Raw genomic sequence first — 20,792 nt, forward strand, 5'->3', positions numbered from 1 at the left:
GAGGCTGTTGGGAGTTCTGTGGAGCGCTCATGGGCAGTGTTAACCCAGTAGTTACTTGGATTCAGCCTGTGTCCCAGGTGCTGGTTTAGGCCCTGGAAGGAAGGAGGGAACTTGATCTTGGAGGAGGCACGGGTTCCTGAGGCCAGTGCTGGGGGCGGGTGAAAGATGAGTTGAAAGTACAGTGAAGAGGGTCATTGCCAGCCAAAGCCCCAGGATAGGCCCTGCTTGGTCTGTGATGGAAGCCAGTACATGGTTTGTCCCTGACAAGCCTGACTGGCTTGCAGACAAATCACTTCAGTGTCTGTGGAGGAGAGCCTGGTCTGAGGAGGGAGGTTAGGGGAGGAACAGAACTTTTGTGGGTTGTGCCAGCCCTTGCTGGCTCTGATTATACCATCCCTCCCCTCTGTGCCCTCCCTTGCAAGAAGCCAGGCCGTGTCTAGTCCTCAGGCCTGGGTGCCCTGCGTCAGCTGCACCCATGGGGCTCTGTATTCCCCCAAAGCCACTCGGAGAGAAACCAGGGCTAGCCCCTGCGCAGAGCAGCGCCTCACTGCCCTTTCCCCTGTAGGTGGAGAAGTCCCTGCAGCGCATTCAGAACGGGCAGCGCAATGCCATGTACACGTCCCAGCAGAGTGTGGAGAACAAAGTCGGCGGCATCCCTGGCTGGCAGGCCCTCCTCACTGCCGTGGGCTTCCGGCTGGACCCCCCAGCCAGTGGCCTGCCGGCAGCAGTCTTCTTCCCAACTTCCGACCCTGGCGACCGGCTCCAGCAGTGCAGCAGCACCATCCAGTCGCTGCTGGGTAAGCCTTGGGCAGGGCAGAGCCAGAGGGACTGACTGGCACAGGGGCTGGAGACCGTGGCTCCTGCACTCAGGAGGACGCGGGATCCGAGCTGGGAAGGAGTGATCAAGTGTGCTGAGTCCCTCTGCTGGGACACGGCAGAGTCCCAGACACAGGCTTCTGATGTGGAGGAAATGGGTGCTTTTGGCTTATCTTTGGATTTGTAATGGCGAGGCATCCTCTGCCCTGGCTCTGCCTCTTCCTGGGCGACACGAGGTGATGCTGGGCCAACAGTAGCTGCTGTTAGTATTTAATCAGCAGCTTCTGACCCAACAGAGTGGTGCAGCGTCCCCAGGGTGAAACAGGGTGCAGAAGCTCAGGGTGCCCTTCGTGTATCACTCAGAGGGGGTGATGCAGCCTGAGTGACTAAGGGTCCTGGGAGTGTGACCATGCACCTGGAGGGCTGCAGCAGGGTCGGGATGGCGCCTGCCCCACCTGTCTTTCTCGGAAACCATTCTCTCCTGAGTCAGACATGGACATACAGGTCTGGGTGTCCTGAAGGCCACTGATGCTGAACATTTTGGGCTTTTTCCCCTGGGAAGGCAGCAGGACTGTGGGTGCAGAGCTCCCTCTGGACTAACACCGGTCTCCTCCTCCTTGGTTTAGGTCTCCCCACCCCTGCCCTCCAAGCCCTCTGCAAGCTCATCACTGCCTCGGAGACAGGCGAGCAGCTCATCAGCCGGGTGAGTCGAGCCAGGGCTGCTGAGCTCAGGCCCGAGAGCTGTGCCGAGGAAAGAATGATTTGGCCCTGAATAGGAGCCTGCAAGCAGCACAGTCTCCTTGCCTTTGTGATTAGAAGGAAAAGGCAGACATTGGGAGGAAGAAAATGCTAGAGATGGAGGGCGCTGAGTCCCGAGTGCTCTAGGGCTTTCAGAGGACACTTAAGGGGCTGCTGTCACCTGTAGTGTCAGGGCTCTTCCTGACCTCTCCATTCAGAGGCCTCCTGCACCTTGTCACCTCCACCCACCAGTTTCTCCTGCTCACCGACATGTTGAAACAGCCAAGGTCCCTAAGCCAGCAGGTGCAGGGCGGGCCTGGCACAGGTGTTCTGGCACTTACTCTCCGAGTTTGAACTCCACTTGAAACAGCAGCCACTACGGCACAGCAGTGACACAAACAGCTCTATTTCAAGATACCACTTAGCAGGTTTTTAAAAATGTGCTTTTAACAAAATGTAGATCTAACTCAGGCATTTGGAGGAGTCTAACTCTCAGCACTAAGTAGGCCCTTCCCAACTTGGTCTCCAACCGTCTGACCTTCATACTGGCCTGTGGGGTCTGGCCGAAGCCCCAGCTGGCAGCCTTGTGCGGGAGGGCTTCCAGAGGGTGTAGCAACCCCTGAAGAGCGCAGCAGTTTTCTCTGGCCATCCTGAGTGTAACAATCTGAAAAAACAATATACATTATCATACATTTATCAGCAGATATAATTTCCAGCAGAAATGTTTCTGTGTGGAAATCAAGCTCCAGCATCTGGGATTAACCGCTGAAAATCTGAGTGGTGCTAGAACCTCCCATACCTGGGACGTGAACAGAGCTCAGTGGTCTGGCTCCTTCTCGTTTTACACCGAGTGTGCTGTTCTGTCTGCTTTTGACAGTAGTCAGGAAGACACCTCCGGAATGCCGCATACTGGATGACCCCAGGTGGCCTGGAAGCCTGTGCCCCACAAAGGGAGAGTTAGAATTACACTTGCAGGGCAAGACTGAGACTCCAAAAAGCCAGCTGCGTAGTTCCTTGATTTTGATGGCAGCACAGGGACTTTGTACCTGACGTCCTCCTGCCTGGCCCCAAGAAGTGTCCCAGGCTGCCCATTGTGGCCAAGGGATGGTGGACATTTCCTGAGTCACTCTGGAACTGCAGACTTTGGTTTACAGAGTGGCCCATTCACACCTGCTGTGCCCTCTCCCTACTTGAGTCCAGCCTGCCCTGCTCCTCTCCTGGCAAAGAAGGGCAGGGCCTGGCTGACCCGAGCCCCTTGACCCCGAGTGCTTCTGGCCTGGGTACAGCTGCTCGTTCTCCTGTGTGTCCCTGCTGACTCTTGCTCCTCTCCCCTCTGGGTCCGAGCCGCGGGCCTGGTGTGGCGCTTCCTCAAGCAGCGGTCAGCTCGTGTTGCATAACAACCTGTGCTTGGATCTAAACTGTCTTCTCTTTCTCTCTTTCTTTCTTTTCCTTATAATCTGCTGGCCGAAGGCTGTTAAAAATATGGTTGGAATGGTGAGTACTACTTTAAGTAGCAACTGTTGTCAGGTGAGCCCCTCAACCCACCCACCCCCGAGGTCCCCTTGGCATGCTCTGAGCTCGGTGCACAGGTGCTATGCTGTTTCTCCGAGTCGCATGCACATGCCAACATGCGCTCGGGCCGGGGTGGCCAGTGCCGCTGGCTCAGGCAGTCCATCCCCTTCCTCTGCTCTGGCTCCCCTTTTCCTGCTCCACCCTCTTGTGTTCTTGATTTGACCTTTCAGCGCCATCAGCACAGCAGGAGCAGAAGCAGCTCAGAGCGAGCGACACTGAGCCCACACAAGACTCCTGAGTGGTGTTCACAGAGCCAGAAGCCTGAAACACCACGGGCACTTCAGCGGGTTCTGTGGGATTGCTGAGTGCTAAGTAACACTCTAGAACACAGGTGGCAAACACAAGCTTGTTTGATCTGGCCCGGCACCTTGTTTCTACCCAGTGGCAGCGAGTGCTGAGCTCCCTGCCCCTAGTTAAGGAGTAGTTACACTTATGTAGTCCTAAAATTACATTCAGCCCTTTGAAGGCAACGTGGCCCCCGGTGAAAATGAGTTTGGCACCCCCGGTGTAGAAATATAACCTTGGATTCTTCTTCACTATTTATCTCAAATCATAAAGGTGATTTTAATTAGAGGAGATGACCAGGCCTATAACCTACCCCTCTTCTAGGCCCAAGCCTTCTCTCGTGCTTGGCAGCTCCGTAGCGAGTGTGCTTGAGGGGAGATGTGCGGCTGGAGGCAGAACCCTCACTGTGGGCTGACCTTTAACACCCCACAGCCCCCTGAGCCTCCCACAAAGAGGACAACAGGCATGCAGGCACTGGAAAGAGTTTCAGATGCTACACACATGTAAGGTCATTAGTGATGACAGTAAGAGGCGACGCAGGAGTAACTTAGGGACAAATCCTTGGCGGGCCGGAGGGGTAGAAGACGTTGGAAAGGAGTGAAGCTCACGCCGCTCCCCCTTGCTCAGCTCCACCAGGTGCTGGTCCAGCTGCAGGCCTGCGAGAAGGAGCAGGACTTCGCCTCGGCTCCCATCCAAGTCTCCATCAGCGTCCAGCTGTGGCGGCTCCCAGGATGTCACGAATTCTTGGCGGCTCTAGGTAGGGCAGACTTAACTGGTTTCTTTAGTTCCATTTTTTAAAAAATCTACTTTTCTCCTAATTTCTGTTGGGTAAAGTTGGTAGACTCTTAGGGGTTTTCTATCTTCTCAGATATTACTCAAAAATAGTTCACTCAAAGGTTCCAGTGCTTTAGTACAATGCCCAAGTGGCTCCCCAGCTCCGTCCCATCTCCCCTGTGGCCCCTATACTGTGATTTCATGTCTCTCATTTTCATATGAATCTGCTAAATTCAGTATTGTTGGGAGTCAGGCTGTGATTAAAAGCTGAACAGTCATAAAACAACGGTTTCGGTGTTGTTTTCTATCACTGTCTACTGGAAACTGGCAGAAAGGAATACTGCTGAAGCCACCTTAAACTTGACTGTAGGGACCTAGAACTGCACATGCAAGACCCTCGTTCAGTCGAAGATGCTCACTTTCCCTTTGTCAGCCCTGTGGCTTGGCGCAGGCAGCTCCTGACGTGAGGCTGGAGGCTGCTCTCCTCCTGCTCCATTGAGCACCTGCGCGGCATGTGTGGGAGCCATCTATACATTTATACTGAACCGCAGCTTCTCGCGCAGCTGCTGCGCACCAGGCAGTGCTCCAGGCACTGGGCATGCAGCAGTGAGCTGGGGACAGGAGGCCCTGCCCTCAGTGGCGAAGGCGAACGGACAGTAAAGACTGAACCTAGGGGAGGCGCAGGGAGCAGCTCCGGCCGGCGGGGGGCCATGGGTTTTCAACCCGAGGGGGTGAAGGGTCTGTGGAGAACGGCACAGCCTGAGTTCACTGGTACAGGCAACTAATCATCAGACGTGGCAGGGCAGCAAGTCCTTTAAAAAGAGTTTTTCCTCTGCTTGTGAGGCCCAGATATTCAGTATTGGGCCATCTTTTCTAACCCACTTTGCAGATGACCTTCCCCACCCCACCTCAGTTAGAGCTGGCATCCTCTGTTTTTTGAAGGTAAACAAGGAAACCCACAACACTCCCACTGCCACATACCCTGTGAAGACCTCTGATGTCCTTTATGACTCGTATCAGCTGTTTTCTTGTGGACGTAAAGCAGTCGTCTTGGTGTAAACACAGTAAATTTACATCTATGTAAACGTAGTCAGCAGCATGTGCAGCGAGAGTGAGAGAGGCCAGGTCTGTAGCCAGGATGGATCTCTTCTCAGCGGAGGGCTGGTCTTGGGCCAGTGACCCAGGGGAGGTAAGACGAGAAAGCCAAGACCTTTCTTTATGAAGGAAACGCTCTTCCTCAAGCAGGACCTAAGCCTCCCTTGGGTGTGGGTGTGACGGGGTCAGCCCTCCTCACCTGTGAGCTGGATGCTTCGCTGTCTGCTGCCAGGTGTCACTGACTCTCTGTTGCTCGGGTTGTGGGTGATTTTTGTTGATGTTCATCTACTTCTCTTACTTTCCAAATCCCACTGATACTCGAGAGGTGAGCCGCTATGCACACGCTTATTTTCAAATCCTTTGGACTGAGACTGGCGGGTGGGGGGCGGAAGAAGCGTCTCTGCAGGCTGGGCAGCTGGAGGAGCGGCTCCCTCACTCCGAGGGCTCCGAGACTCGGAGAGGTGCCCCCTCCCGGCCCTCAGCAGTCAGCACGTGCCCGCACAACCATCACAGGGCTATGGGCTATTCAGAGGACTCGATTCTGTTGAAGCAACCAATTCAAATCATTTGGTAAAAGTAGAGGTTCTAACTAAGCTATTACATTTATATTGATTTGTTTTTAAATGCTGAGTTCCCTGAGACCTTCCTGTTGCTTTCAGGTACTGTTTATGAGTCAGAGAAAAATGCCCCATAGTAACCAGAATGCTGAGTGGCTCCTTAAGGAAACCTAATTTCCAAAAGAATGATAGCCTCACACCACAGTCAGAATCCTTGCGCAGGAATAAAAGTATAGACACAAATTTCTCCTTTAGTGAACACTCTGCGTCATGAACGCACAGCGTGCTGACGAAGGCAGCACTGTGAGAGTCTTGCCCCTGCAACGCTGAGGGAAAGGGCCTGGTACCGCAGGAGCCTGCCTGCGGGCCTCCAGCACCGAGCACCGAGCACCGGCAGCGTTTCAGGCGGAGCTCAGTCATCTGCCGGGGAGGCTCAGTGAGGCTCTTCAGTGCTGAAGGCGCTTCAGGCCCTAAAGCCTTGCTCGGCAGGGCCTTTCTCTGGACACAGCCCCGCCTTGGTCACAGAGTGTTTGGCTCCTTCCTTCTGAGTTTTTCCTGCAGAGAGGTCCTGGATGCCTCCACAGCATCTCTTAAGAAGTCCAAGTGCTGGCACAACAGCTCACCAGCCAGCCTCTTGCTCCGCGGCTCACGCCCTTTGTTGTGTCCGCTCCAAGTCTCAGTAGAGCCCTTAGGTTCGGGGAGCGACCCCTCCTGGGATTTGGCAAAGTGGAGTCTCTGCAGGGTGGTTCAGCCAAGACAGATTCTCCACCATCGCAGAGAGCTTGCCCCAGAGCCCTCAGTGGCGGACGCTGAGCACATGTGAAGACATCTTCCTTGCTCTTGAGAAGCTTCTACCTTCCCATGCCCCAGCTTTAAATATTGGACTCATTGCCAAAGGGAGTGGCCAGTTTTTGCCCTGGGCAGACTCCTTTAAGTGGACTGTTCTGCGAAAGAATGGAGAAAACAAATGTTAACGAGCCTTTTCTAGTTCTGACCCTCAGCTCTCAAGAATGTAGTTAAGCAGGAAAGTGGCCAGTGCTCTGTGAAGGGACAGAGGGCAGCCCCAGGCAGGGCCCTTGCTGCGGGGCCTGCAGGGGTTCCCATGACACTGTATGAGGAGCATTACAGTTCTCATCCTTTTCAGAATATGGAGTCTTCCCTAAGGAAGCAGATGTTCATACTCTTTGTTCCTCCAGGTTTTGATCTCTGTGAAGTTGGTCAGGAGGAGGTAATCCTGAAAACCGGGAAACAAGCCAATCGAAGAACCATGCACTTTGCACTCCAGTCCCTGCTTGCCCTTTTTGGTAAGAGCTCTGTCCAGGGCCCCTGGGGCAGATGCCAGCACACCTGGCAACACTGTGGGAAGGGGAAAGAAACATGTGTGTGTGTGTGTGTGTGTGTGTGTGTGTGTGAAGGACTGTTCAAGAACAGTAAACAAAAACTTCCTACTCTCATGGAACTTACAGTTAAGGTACACATGGTACATCAGCTGAGGTGCTGCGAAGTGCTGCTGAGAAAACAAGCCGGGTGTGCAAGGCTGGGAGGAGACCGGGCAGCCGAAGAGCAGACAGGACAGGGAGGAACCACTTGGGAGGCAGTTTTCGGAATCCGGGGGGTACGCCTGCCTTCTCAAAGGGCCAAGCTGGTTGGAGCGTGGAAACGAAATGCTGGCCCAGATGGTAGCCCCGGTTAGAAGGCAGAACCAACCAGATCTGCTGAAGAATAATATGTGAGACAGAAAGAGAGGATCAAAGGCGAGACCCTGTTTTTTGGAAAAACTGCCAGAGGGACTACCTTTTGCTGAGTCTTGAAAGTGGCAGGAGATACGAGTTGGAGTTTCATTTTGACATACTCAGTTTTGAAGTATCCATTAGACACTTACGTAGGCAGCTGGTTTTACGAGTCTGGAGGTCCAGGAGAGGCCATGGAGGACATACACGTGCAAACGAGCCTGAGGGAAAGAGGACCGAGTCCTGTGGGCATGCCGGGGTTCAAAGGTCACAAAGATGAGGAGGAGCCGCCAGTGAAGGCAGGGCGCGATCGACCTTGCAGACTGAGCAGTGACCACTGATGTGGCAGCAGGGATGATGTCACTGGTGCCTTTACAAGAACTGGGGAGGACAGAAGCCTGAGTGGGGCTGGTTAAGAGAAAGTGGGAGGAGAGGCGGTACAGGAGTGAGTGTAAATGACTCCAGAGGAGGCTGCTGCAATGTGCAGTGATGGGTTTGGGTCTAGCACAGGGGGCATCACAGATTGCTCGCAGGACCCTATGGTCTCGCAGGTCAAAGCAGGAGGCAGACACGGAGTCCCCTAGGGTGTTTTTGTCCTTATGCAAGAGTTCCTGTTTCCAACAGAACTGTGTTTTTCAGGATGATAAGACGAATTCAAGTTGTCATATGTAGCAATGCTTTCCTAGCTTCTGTACATATAAAGATGTACGTGACTTTGAAAGAAAACTCAAAACTATACAGAATGCTAACTGCACTCTGGACGCATGCGTTTTCTCTTAGATTCTACTGAACTGCCCAAGCGCCTCAGCCTTGACAGCTCGTCTTCCCTGGAGTCCCTGGCCTCGGCCCAGTCTGTCTCCAACGCCTTGCCCTTGGGCTACCAGCACCCCCCCTTCTCTCCCACTGGTGCAGACAGTATCGCCTCGGACGCCATCTCTGTGTACAGTCTGAGCTCCATCGCCTCCTCAATGAGCTTTGTCTCGAAGCCCGAGGGTGGGTCAGAAGGTGGGGGCCCCCGAGGACGGCAGGACTATGACAGGTCCAAGAATGCTTACCCACAGCGGTCCACCCTGCCTCGGAGCCAGCTGTCCCCCCAGACTCGCCCCGCAGGCAGCAAAGATGAAGAAGAATATGAAGGGTTTTCCATCATCAGCACTGAGCCTTTGGCAACCTACCAAGAAAACAGAAAGACACACTTCTCCCCAGATCACAAACAGCCCCGAGGAGGGACAGCTGGAGGTGTGAAAGTTTCAATGAGCTCCAAGGGGAGCATAAGCACTCCAAATTCTCCAGTTAAAATGACTCTGATTCCCAGCCCAAACTCACCCTTCCAGAAGGTTGGAAAACTAGCAAGTTCAGATACGGGAGAATCAGACCAGTCTAGCACAGAAACAGACAGTACCGTGAAATCCCAAGAAGAAAGCAACCCAAAGCTTGATCCACAAGAGTTGGCCCAGAAGATCCTAGAAGAGACACAAAGTCATCTGATTGCAGTGGAGCGTCTTCAGAGGGGTGGCGGTCAGACCAGCAAGAGTAATAACCCGGAAGATGGCATTTCCATGCCAAATAACGCTTCCGTCTTCAGAGCGTCAGAAACCAGTGCGTTTAGCAGGCCTAGCCTCTCGCATCAGAAGAGCCAGCCATCACCAATTACTGTTAAACCAAAGCCCCCAGCCAGAAGCTCATCCCTGCCCAAGGTGAGTTCAGGATACAGCAGCCCCGCCCCCTCAGAGGCGTCCATCAAAGACAGCCCGAGCCAGCACAGTGGCCGGCCATCACCTGGCTCTGACTCCCAGACTTCCCTGACCGACCAACCTCTCTTTAAACTGAAGTATCCCAGCTCTCCTTACAGTGCCCACATCTCCAAATCACCAAGGAACATGTCCCCAAGCTCAGGCCATCAATCTCCTGCTGGTAGTGCACCATCCCCAGCTCTTTCCTATTCCTCAGCTGGTTCCGCTCGCTCCAGTCCAGCTGATGCTCCCGACATAGACAAACTGAAAATGGCAGCCATCGATGAAAAGGTGCAGGCCGTCCACAACCTGAAGATGTTCTGGCAGAGTGCGCCCCAACACTCCACAGGGCCGATGAGAATATTCCGGGGGAGCCCTGGAACGATGGCTTCCAGAAGAGATGTCCTCAGTCTATTAAACCTGTCACCTCGGCACAACAAGAAGGAGGAAGGAGTAGACAAGCTTGAACTGAAGGAACTGTCTCTGCAACAACGCGGAGAAACACCACAAAAAGGCCCTCCCAACGGGCACTGGCGCAGCGAGACCACCACGCTGAGCATGCTGCCGACGCCCACCGGTCCCCCTGCTGCAGCTCCCACTCGCCCTCTGAGACTTCCTTCTGGAAATGGCTACAAGTTTCTGTCCCCAGGAAGATTTTTTCCTTCCTCCAAATGTTAAAGCATCTTTTGTGCCCAGTGACACAGAGTGCAGCAGCCTGCAGAGAGGATCTCATCATTCACTTGGCCTGCTCCCCTGTCTGAGTGCAGTGCCCCCGTGAAGCCACCAGCCACCTGACAGAGGCTGCGCTCTCCAGGTGAGAGGCACCACCACGCCTGCCTGGACGCTGCAGACACACACACACACACGCGCGCGCGCGCGCGCGCGTGCGCACGGCTGGTGGCTCCTCTGGGACTCCGGGTCAGATTCACCGAAAGCCAGGACTGCTGTGGGGTTGGTACAGGAGGCTCGTGGAATTTTCTACACACTTCACCAAATGTTTACCTTTAAACTCTCTGCTTCTCATCTTTGACATGATTATTCAACAGGATTTTTGTATAAAAATGGTCATGGTTCATTCCGGGTTGGGGAGAGGTGAGGGAGTGCATATTTTGCTAAGAGGTATATATGCAGTACCTTTTATACACAGAAATGCAAATAGAGCTTTTTCTAGGCTTTCAGGTGCTGATTGGGGTGGGATATATAAAATATCTCTAACTTGAATTCTACATGAAAACATTTTATTAGCCAAAAACAGAATAATGGTTTTAAAAAATGCCAATGATTTGTAATTGTAGAAATTTTGGTCTCATGATATTGTAACATCACAGTAACAATGCAATAATTCACATCAACACAGCACTTCCATCCTGAACTCTGCTTCATCAAGTCTACAAATGTCCTTGGGGCCCACTGTCAACCAAACTTGAATTTTCTTAAAACATTTATGTGACTCTTATCCAGGCATTTTAGAACTATGCAATTGTGATTTAAAATGCAACTTTGTGCTTTTAAAACATTAATGACCTTTTTTGTACACGGATAAACAACTTGGTTTTATTATCAATAGTACTTTGCATTTATAGCTATTATTTTTAAAAGCTCAAAAAGTTTTTTAAAATGGCAAATTTTGAATAGGCATCAGTAAGTAATTATCAAGCTTAAGGGTGGACAGACTGAAATTATTGTTTCCTTATAAGCCAAAAAAAAAAAAAATCCTCTGGCTACCTGGATTTAACCAGAATGTCGCCTTCCAGCTCCTATTCACCTTATTAGCTGCTCAGTTCTATTCTCTTTTCCCATCTCCAGGCCTTTAAAACCGCTTCTGTTTGAAATCTGTTGCCAGGTTCCCACAACCCCCCAGCACCCCATGTTTGTGAGCTGCACAGCGACCCTCATCTTAGCTGTGACCAGGGTCCCTTGCTGCAGCGTCTGAAGGACAAGGCCCCCGCCCCCCCCACGGAAGGCTTTAACGTCCACAGCCTGCGAAGCGGGGCCTTTGTTGGGATTCACATCCAAATGTCACTGAAAAGGGAAACAGACCCCTGAAAGTGCCATCAGAACAAACCAAGGTGGGCTTCCTGACAGCTGTGGCAGTGCACTGGAGTGCTGAGCTGGGAGGAGACAGAAGAATAGTCCAGGGAGGCGTAACCATGAACATACTCAAGTGAAATGCTAAAAATCACATTAGTGCTAAGTTTAGTTAGAGAATTGAGAAGCCTCTCTTAGGTAATTCTAAAATTAAAAGCCTACCATCCTCACTGTGAGGGTATGTGTGTAACACACACGGGTGGGCTTGGCCCAGGACACCTGCAGCCCACGGAGTGGACACGAGGGGCCTGGCAGGAAGGACACTAACATCAAGGTCCCCAGGTCGGGTTTTTAACCTTGGGTAGGATCTCACTTTATAAACCGACCACATGCCCCATTCCTCAGTGTACTCTGAGTCTTTATTCAACTGTTTCTCTTCTCTGCTCTGTCGTAGAGGTTTCTGCACTTAACCCAACAGCCATGCTGACAAAAGCAAACTAGAAGGATGTCCCATTCTAACCCTGACCCGGCACTGGAAGAGAAATACTTTATAAAGATGCAAGCAATTATAAGGTGGTCTTTATGTTTGTTAGTAGGGAAAGAATAAATGGTAATAAAAGTACTAGTGTAGTAAATAAAAGCCAAGTTTATAGCACTGTGCATTAGATAGCAAAATCAGGTCCTCAATAAGGAAACTAAACCTCAAAGTAAATTTCTGAATCCTTATGCAGATAGTTGGGCTGTTCCTTTCTCAGCAAATCTCAGCCTCTTTCCCAAGTGCCAAGGAGCCCTGGAGGAAAGGCCCGGGATCTGTGCTCCACCCATAGGGGTGAGGGTGCTGCCCCGTTGGCCCACCTCTAGCACGCCCTCCACCCCCAGACCGCTTCCCATGGTTATGGAGCCAGCTAGGAGGACTCATGGACCCTAACCTGGTTTTAGCCCTACGTACATTGCTGTTCTACATTTTCATTGTTGAAAAGCCAAATGGTATGTGTTTTTCTTCCGTTGTTGTTCTAGCTGTAAGCTTCAATGAAGGAAAGCTAAGATGATGAAATAATAGGACCAAACTAAAAATCACTGTAGAGTCGTGGCTTCTCTATGTTTACTGTCAGTCTTGGTGTTTTCTCTATGAGTGAAATGGATGTGAAATGAGAGTGAATTTTTCAGGCTTCACTGAAAAAGTATGCACTTAAAAATTATGTGAAATTGTATAATTCACAGATTTCTTTGTACAGATCAGAAGTTAGCAAACTACAACCCACAGGCTAAATCAGGTCAGAGGCCTGGATTTTTACAGTCATGAGTAGGAATGGGTTTTACATCTTTAAATAGCTACCTAATTACCTACCGATATCCTTGATTTTGTCTCTTGGCCCACAAAGCCTAAAATACCTAAATACCTGGCCTTTTAAGAAAGTTTGCTAATTCCTGGTATAGGTAACAAAAAATACAGTTAGAATAGTGTGTTGTTTCTACAGTCTAGGGGAAGCGAGTGTCAGGTTGTGGACAAAACGGATTGAGTGCAGGAGAACCCTAAGCCGCATGGATAGAAGCAAACGGCTCCGCAGTCACTGGCTCTCTGTTCCACTTTGGAAGGAGTCAATGGATGTGGGTAAACTTTACAAAAATACTTTTTCTTCTCCATATGCAGATACCTTTGGATACAATTTTCCACAGCTCAGAAAACTGAACACCCTGCCCCTATTGTACTCCATCACATGTGAACACATTAAACACAAGCAATAAAATCTCCCTTTCCCAGAAACCTTAGTATGACCACAAAGCAAGGCAGTAGTAGACTCTGCCTTAATTCTTAGCAGTGAATGACTCAACTATTTCGCCAATTTTAACTAAGTCAAAATACCAAGACACAATTAGCTACTAAAATTTACATTATGATCCACATTAGTGTGTGGTAAAATGAAGAAGTTCTTACCTTCATCCCCTTGGAAAAAAACCATGGTTCACACTGACACTTGCTGGGGTCTCAGCAGGAGACCACGTGCTGTACACATTGTCCCTACCCCGACCTTGTCTGTCCCAGTAACTCTCAGTAGGTGGTCACTGTAGCCAGTCTCCAGTATGGTGCCTGCCTGTCCCACCACACCCTAACACAAGAACTGTCACTTTGTTAGCTTCAGTTCAGGTTGGAAAAAATACCATGCAATAATCTGGTTTGCTTTTCATAAGTAGGCAGAAAGTGAAAATTGTATAATATTTGATCACATATTTTGTTGTTTTATCTAAAATGATTGTACATGTGGTTTGTGAACTGGGCCTTGTTTGTGCCAGATCCTTCAAAGATGTTCCACGTAAGGACCATCTGACATGAGCGGTCACCTGTCCCTCAGACCCTTTCCCCACTTGGCACTCACACCCCTTATATGCAGTGTTAGCCATCTTTGGCCTATGTGGACATTTTTGTAAATTACAGTTTCCAGATGGCATTAAACTTTTTATATTATGAAATTTATCATGTAAAAAGAACTTCATATTTTTATTGAGATTGCTAAGGCACTTGGCCTTCCTTTGTGATTTCAGTGTCTATTAAAGCATGAGTTCCCTCCGTTTTAAGTGCTGAATCTGAATTGCTTTCTGTACACATCGCACACTCCCTAGCTTTCTCTGCAGTGCACAGAGTGGCCCCGTGTCATTAGTGAGCAGGCGTCTCTGTGTGGAGTTTCATCCCTGTAGACACACTGGACCCTCACATTTGCCGGGAGGAGAGCTCGAGAGAGCACACAGCACAGCCCGCCTGAAAGCAGGCTACCCCAGCTCCAGGGCACCAGGTACCTGCTGGTGGTTTGCTACTTGGATACTAAATGCTTCTGATCTTCCATGAGAGAGTTGGAGGACCAGATAATTCTACATTTGTGTAAGTTTTAGACAAAACAAAACACAGTTCGTTATCACCAGATCTCTGTATGTGAAGAAACTTCCAAGGAAAGTATTTCAGGAAAAAGGAAAACAGTCCTACATGTAAAAGTCTGAGAAGCATGAAGGAATAGTGAACAAACTAGGTAAATGTGAGTAAATCGAAACAAATACTGATTATATAAAAAGTAATGTTTCACTTGGGTAGCAACATAAAATTGAAATACTAAACGATAATATGTAAAACAAGGAAGTTAAAGTGTTCTAAGTTGTTTGGGAAGAGAGGTAGATTACTTTTAGAGTAAATTAAATAAATATACATGATCACCCATAAAAGTAGAAATAGAGGGTTATACTCACAAATTAGTTGGGAGAACGAGAAATAAATAAATTTAAAAAAACTTAATTGATCTAAAGAAATAGAAAAAAAGAGGTAACAACAAAAATTATTTTAAAAGCAAGACAAATATAAAATAAGGTGGAAGAAATAAAAATTGCCAGTAATCATTATGTCAGCAAGCTAAACAATTAGACGATGGCAACATGCCACACGCTCTTTAAGAAACTATATGCAGTTTGGAAAAAACCCAAAAACTACAAATGCATTAGGCCCAAATGATCGACAATAAAAGGATTAGCAAAACAGATATTAAAGTAAAAGGAACTAACAAAAAGAAAGAGGATTCATAGTCTAATATTTAAAAAATACTTGGCAGAAAGACAAAATTCTAAATTTGTATGCAGCTAACCATACAGCTTCAAAATTCATAAAATAAAAATTGGCAGAACTACAAGTCTGGAAAACTACACTAGCATAATTGGAGATTCTACCCTCCACTCCCGATAAATGATAGATGAAGCAGATAAAAGTTTAGGAAGGGCATGGCAGGTTTGAACACATTCAGCGAACAGGGTTACGAATGAAGAGAACCTGGTCCCCGGTCGTGAACCCACACTCTTCATGAGCACCCAGGGACACTGGATGAAAACTGGCCTTGCACAGGCCACAGAGCGAGTCTCACCAGGCACCGAGGAATCAGCATCCCTGCCACCATTTCTGCTTCCTTGCTACTTTCTGGACGTGCACATCTAGTATGTAATAGTTTAAGAATAAAACGAATCCAAAATTCCGTAAAAGCTGATGGGGTGCAGTCAAAGTGTCATTTTACAAAAAAAAATGTCCCTAAATGTTTATAATCAAGGGTAATAATACTCAAAACACATAACTGAGGCCCCTCCATGGGCTACCCACCCTAAGCAGGCAGTCCTGTGGTACTCGGGCACTGGTGTATATTAGGAAAAAGTCACAACCACCGAGCTCGGTGACAAATCCAAGAAGTCAGTGAAGTAGCAAACAGAGAAAAAAGGAAAAAATTTTCCCCCTTTTTCATCTCATGGCCCACACAAACTAATTACTAAACATCTGTGGCACACCAAAAACTGTATTTTTTTTGCCAATCTCACAAAAAATGGGTGTAATTTTGATTCATTCACACCGGATGGCTATTGTTGTGTTGACAGTTGTCACTTTTTTACTTGCCCATCTAAGGGAAAAGGTCCGTGCTCCTGGCTACATCATCAGGCATTACATATTTCAAAACTTCTTGTGGCACACCAGTGGAAAATTGCTGATAAATGTGTGTGTGTGTGTACACACACATTTTTTTTTTTTTTGCTTAATCCCTTCACCTGTTTTTCTACCTGGACCCCCAACCACCCTCCCTTCTGATAGCTGTCAGTCTGTTCTATATATCTATGCTTCTGTTTCTATTTTGTTATTTTGTTCACTAGATGCCACATATAAGTGAGATCACATGGTATTTGTCTTTCTCTGACTGGCTTATTTCATTCACATTGCATAATATTTTCCAGGTCCATCCATGCTGTTGCAAAAGGTAAGATTTCCTTCTAAAATGTTTATGGCTGAGTAGTATTCCCTTGTGTAAATGTACTACAGCTTTCTATCCACTCATCTATTAATGGGCACTTGGACTGTTATCTTCTTATCCATTCAGCTAACTTATGTGTTTGATTGGAACATTGAATCCATTCACAAGGGTTTTTTTTCTTTCAGATTTTATTTATTTTTAGAGAGAGGGGAAGAGAGACAAAGGAGAGAAACACCTATCAGTTGCCTCTCATATGCCCCAAACTAGGGACCTGGGCTGTAACCCAGGCATGTGCCCAGCTGGGAACTGAACTGGCAACCTTTCGGTGTGCAGGCTTGCACTCAGTCCACTGAGTCACGCTAGCCAGGCCTAAAGTTATTTTTGATAGGTACTTATTTATTGCCATCTTATTCTTTCTCTATGTCTCTTCTTTCCTTTTCTTAAAGAAGGCCCTTTAACATTTCTTGCAATACTGGTTTGGTGGTAATGAACACCTTTAGCTTTCCTTTCTCTGGGAAACTTTTCATTTTGCCTTCAATTTTAAGTGATAGCCTGCTGGATAGAGTAGTCTTGGCTGTACGTCCTTGCTTTTCATGTCTTTGAATATTTCACACCAATCCCTTCTGCCCTGAACTGTTTGAGAAATCAGCTGATAGCCTTATGGGAGCCCCCTTGTAGGTAAGTAATTGTTTTTCTCTTACATGTATTTATTTTTAATGAAAAAATGGAGACATTTATTGAAGATACAAGAAACATTGTACATAGGACAATGGCACCTCAGTCTCCTTCAAAGTAGGCACCTTGGGACCTCACACAGATTTCCCAGTTGCTATCAGCTGCCCCATCACATTTTCCTGAGTCTCATCAATGGTCCACAATCTCTTCCCTTTCAAACGTGATTTTAGTTTTGGGAAAAGCCAGAAGTCTAGTGCCAAATCTGGGCTGTGGGGGGCCTAAATCACCTGGGTGATTTGATATTTCACAAAAAAACTCTGCTTGAGATGTGATGCATGAGCATTGTTGTGATGAAGCTGCCAATCAGCAGTTGCCCATAGCTGCAGCCTTCTGAATCATCTGAATAGTTTCTGCAGAGGAATGTTCAAGCTTAATGTAAAATTTGATGCAGATTCATTGCTCTGCTAACTCAGTCATTTTGAGGCTACACAGTACACATGCTCAATGGCATCTACCACCCCCACTGACTGGTACAGTGAAGTCATCATTGTTCATACGTGTGCATTCCAGTCCACTCTCCTTGGCTGCCGGGTTACATCCATGTTTCTCTTGCACACTTTTAGAATCTCTCTTTAACCTTTACCATTTTAATTACAAAGTGTCTTGGTATGGGCCTCTTCGGGTTCATCTTGATAGGGATTCTCTGTGCTTCTAGAACCTGTGTGACTTTTTCCTTCACCAGGTTAGGGAAGTTTTCAGCCATTATTTCTTCAAACAAAAGTGATCCCTTGCTCACTTTTTTTGTCCTTCTGGTACCCCTATGATGCAAATGTTGTGACACTTGATGTTGTCCCAGAGGTCCACTAGACTTCTCTTAAAAATTCTCTTTTGTTTTTCTTGGGTGCTTATGTTATCTTGTCCTCTAAATTGCTAATTCAATTCTCTGCTTCACCTAACATCTGCTGTTGATTCCTTCTAATGTATTCTTTATATCAGATATTGCATTTTTCATTTCTGACTGGTTCTTTTTTATGGCTTCTGGTCCTTTTTAATGCTTACTATCTTTTCATTTAAGTTCTCACTGAGATCATTCATTCTTCCCCTAAGGTCCTTGAGCATCCTTATAACCACTATTCTAAACTCTGCATCTGGTATCTTGGTTGCTTCTATTTCATCTAATCCTTTTCTGGGGATTTTCTCTCCATTTTTCAGCCTTTTTGTGTTTGACTTTATGTATTAGGTAGATGTACTAGGACTCCCAAGCTGTTATGAGGGCTTTGTGATGTGGTGCAATCTTCTAGATTACCTGAGTTAGGTGCTCCAGAAATGTTTATTTGTCCCCTCCTGCTGTAGTTGAGTCTTGGCTGACTATAATAGTAGAATTCATTCATCATGTATGAGTCGCTGTTCAAGGGCTGCCCCCTGAAGTGGAGTTGTTGCCAGCAGGTTCTGGTGCCTGCCAGAATCCCCCTTTGGCTGTGCCATTTGTGTGGCTAGATGGGTTGAGCTCTAGTGAGGTTCTGAAGCCCACCACTGCTGTGTTGGCTCCGGGCCCACTTGGATGGGTTCTGGTGCGGGTCAGTGCCAGACATTCTGTGTAACCAGCCTTGGGCTACCTGTCTGGAGCTACCACACTATCCACTGATTGTGGCTGTGTCTACTGGACCTGGGTGTATGTAGCCGGGGCCAAGCTGCGTTCTAAGCTTCGGGCAGTTCTAAGCTGGAGACAGATCAACAAAAGGCTCCAGGCTCTCTGAGATTGGCGTCCACTTGTCAGTTCCTCCGCCACCCTGAGGTTGCCTGAACTTCCTCCCAGAACCTTTTGAAGAACGACTGTAGAGTGGGCCCCAGGTGGCCGTGTCCCACGTCCTCTTGTACATGGCAGAAGCTCAGTAAGGTGGGGCATCTAGGTTGGGAAGATGGGGCTAGTGGATCCCCTACTTAGGACCAGTGTGGTCAGGAACTCAATAGGGGAGAATGTGGCTCCTACTCCAGAGCCTCTGCTGGAGTCTCCAACTCTAGCTCCCCCAGGAGCAGCCAGTTGTCCCCACTGCAGGAGCAAGTTCAGCACGGTGGGGGTACTGGGACTTGGAACAGATCAAGACAGTCTTCCCTTAGGATGGTGCTCGCCAAGTCTGTGGGAGGGGCTGGACTTCTACACCTCCCCTTAGCTGCACAGCCACACCTGCTAGAGGGTCCCAGCTCTGAGCTCGGAAAGGCCCAGCTCTGACCAGCATTCCCTTTACACTGCAGACTTGAGCTCAGCAGGATGTGGCCAGCAGGGCTTGGAAAGATAGAACTAAGTCTCTCATTGGGGGTGGTGCTCACTGAGCCTGCAGGTGGAGGGGAAGACTGGCACTTTTCCAAAGTCCCTCAGTGCAATGTCTGTCTATCTTCCCATAGTTTCTCCAGAGGAAGAGCGCACTAAAGGTCCCTGCTGGGTGTAGCCACCAGTCCCTTCTGCTGGGCTCCAGCTTGGCAGGGTGGTGTCACCAGTATTTGGAGGATCAGGTTAGTACACTCCATCAGCAGGTGCTGTAAGAACAGGAATACCTGACCTTGGGAAGATGGTGCCTGAGTGTGGTGTGGGGTATTGACTCAGGACCCGGACTTCAGTAGCTGGCCCAACAGATGTCTCTTCTGGTCCACACCACCCAGGTCTTCTCTTTATGTCTTCCATATGCTAAATGGCCTCCCCTCCACTGCAGCCTTGGGTGAGTGCCTGAGAGCAAGATCCTGTGTGTCGGCCCTTTGTGTGTACACGTGAGATTTTAGCGGACTCCTCCTTCCTCCTGTAGGACAGAGTCCCCACTGATTTTCACTGCCAGATGCTAGGCGGGCTCCACTTCCCAGCCCTGGTGCTTTGAGTTCGGGGTCCTTGCATGGGGTTGCGACCCCAAGCTCCTCAAAGAAGACTTTTGCAGCCAAAATGTCCCTCTAGCTTCTTAGCCACTACACCTGAGTGCAAGGGCCAGCCCTTTCCATGCCTCCACCCCTCTTACCAGTCTCTACATAGCTTTTCCTATAAATCCTGGGATATAATACTCCCGTGCAGCTGTCCTGTAGTCGGTCATTCAAGTTGTAAATCCGGTGTAGCACTGGAAGAGGGTGAATGTTCCCTCCACCTATCCTGCAGACATCTTGAAACCCGGTACCTTTCTCAATTCAAAGCCTTTCTTCTACTTTCCCAGTGAGTATGCACGCTTACAGCCTCTAACAATACTAAATAATGGCAAACAGCAGGGAACTGACAGGCTAATGTTGCATCCACTCCAGCAAATGAGGCCAAAACATCTGGGTCCAAACACATTAAAGGACATGTTGGCATTAAGGAAACATTTTGCCTCTCAAATGAATTCAGATCCAATCTCAAAAATATTTATTAAATTTGTAGCAATTTTGCATTTGGGCTACAGAGAACAACAGTATTCTTAAAGATATAAATATTCTCAATATATTTATATTAAAGTTTTATGATTCAAAAATAACTTTAGATCCCAGCAGTAGAACCCAGAGTTTACCCTGTTAGGTAATGGGACAGGTAAATGAACTGTCTCTCATTGGTTTCTGATCTGTGTCTCATTGATTTCTGATCTGCCTGGCAGCATTTTGCCAAAGTCTGATTTTTTTTTATACAGAACTTTCTGAAGTATAGCCATTTTCTTTGTGAACCAAAAATGCAAAAGGCGGCAGGCCTTATGTATTTTAAAAGTCATTCCACAAATATTTGCTGAGGGTTTGTTGTGACAAATAGAATATAGCTAATAAAAACTAAATAAGCAGAAAGTTAAAATACGTGTTAAATAGGTGTTATAAAGCCCATAAAATGAACCTGAAGCACTTCCCTTAATTAGATGCCATTCTCCTCCATATTACACAGAATTCACACACTGGAACACAGCTGGAAGAGTGAGAATGCCAAGGACTGCGCCCCTGCCCCTCCTCAGAATCGCCTGGGCCCAGCCCTGAGGGATGCGACAGCGTGTAAAGGCTGTTGTGTTTTATGTGGAAGGACCCACTTTCCTG

General features: G+C 48.3%; 1 protein-coding gene across 1 annotated transcript in view; it reads left to right on the top strand.

Annotated features, from left to right (window-relative positions):
* Window positions 1-13,902, top strand: part of TTC28 (tetratricopeptide repeat domain 28) — a 560,959-nt gene extending 547,057 nt beyond the window's left edge. Inside the window, exons 18-23 of the mRNA XM_045826718.1 lie at window positions 566-797; window positions 1,443-1,519; window positions 3,025-3,048; window positions 4,039-4,168; window positions 7,034-7,141; window positions 8,348-13,902. Coding sequence (XP_045682674.1) covers window positions 566-797; window positions 1,443-1,519; window positions 3,025-3,048; window positions 4,039-4,168; window positions 7,034-7,141; window positions 8,348-9,978 — 2,202 coding nt within the window. The 3' untranslated portion in view covers window positions 9,979-13,902. The remainder of the gene's footprint in view (window positions 1-565; window positions 798-1,442; window positions 1,520-3,024; window positions 3,049-4,038; window positions 4,169-7,033; window positions 7,142-8,347) is intronic.
* The last annotated feature ends 6,890 nt before the right edge of the window (window positions 13,903-20,792 follow it).

This window comes from Phyllostomus hastatus, unplaced genomic scaffold, assembly GCF_019186645.2.
Source record: "Phyllostomus hastatus isolate PE091 unplaced genomic scaffold, TTU_PhHast_1.1 phas_scaffold_760, whole genome shotgun sequence".
NCBI lineage: Eukaryota > Metazoa > Chordata > Mammalia > Chiroptera > Phyllostomidae > Phyllostomus > Phyllostomus hastatus.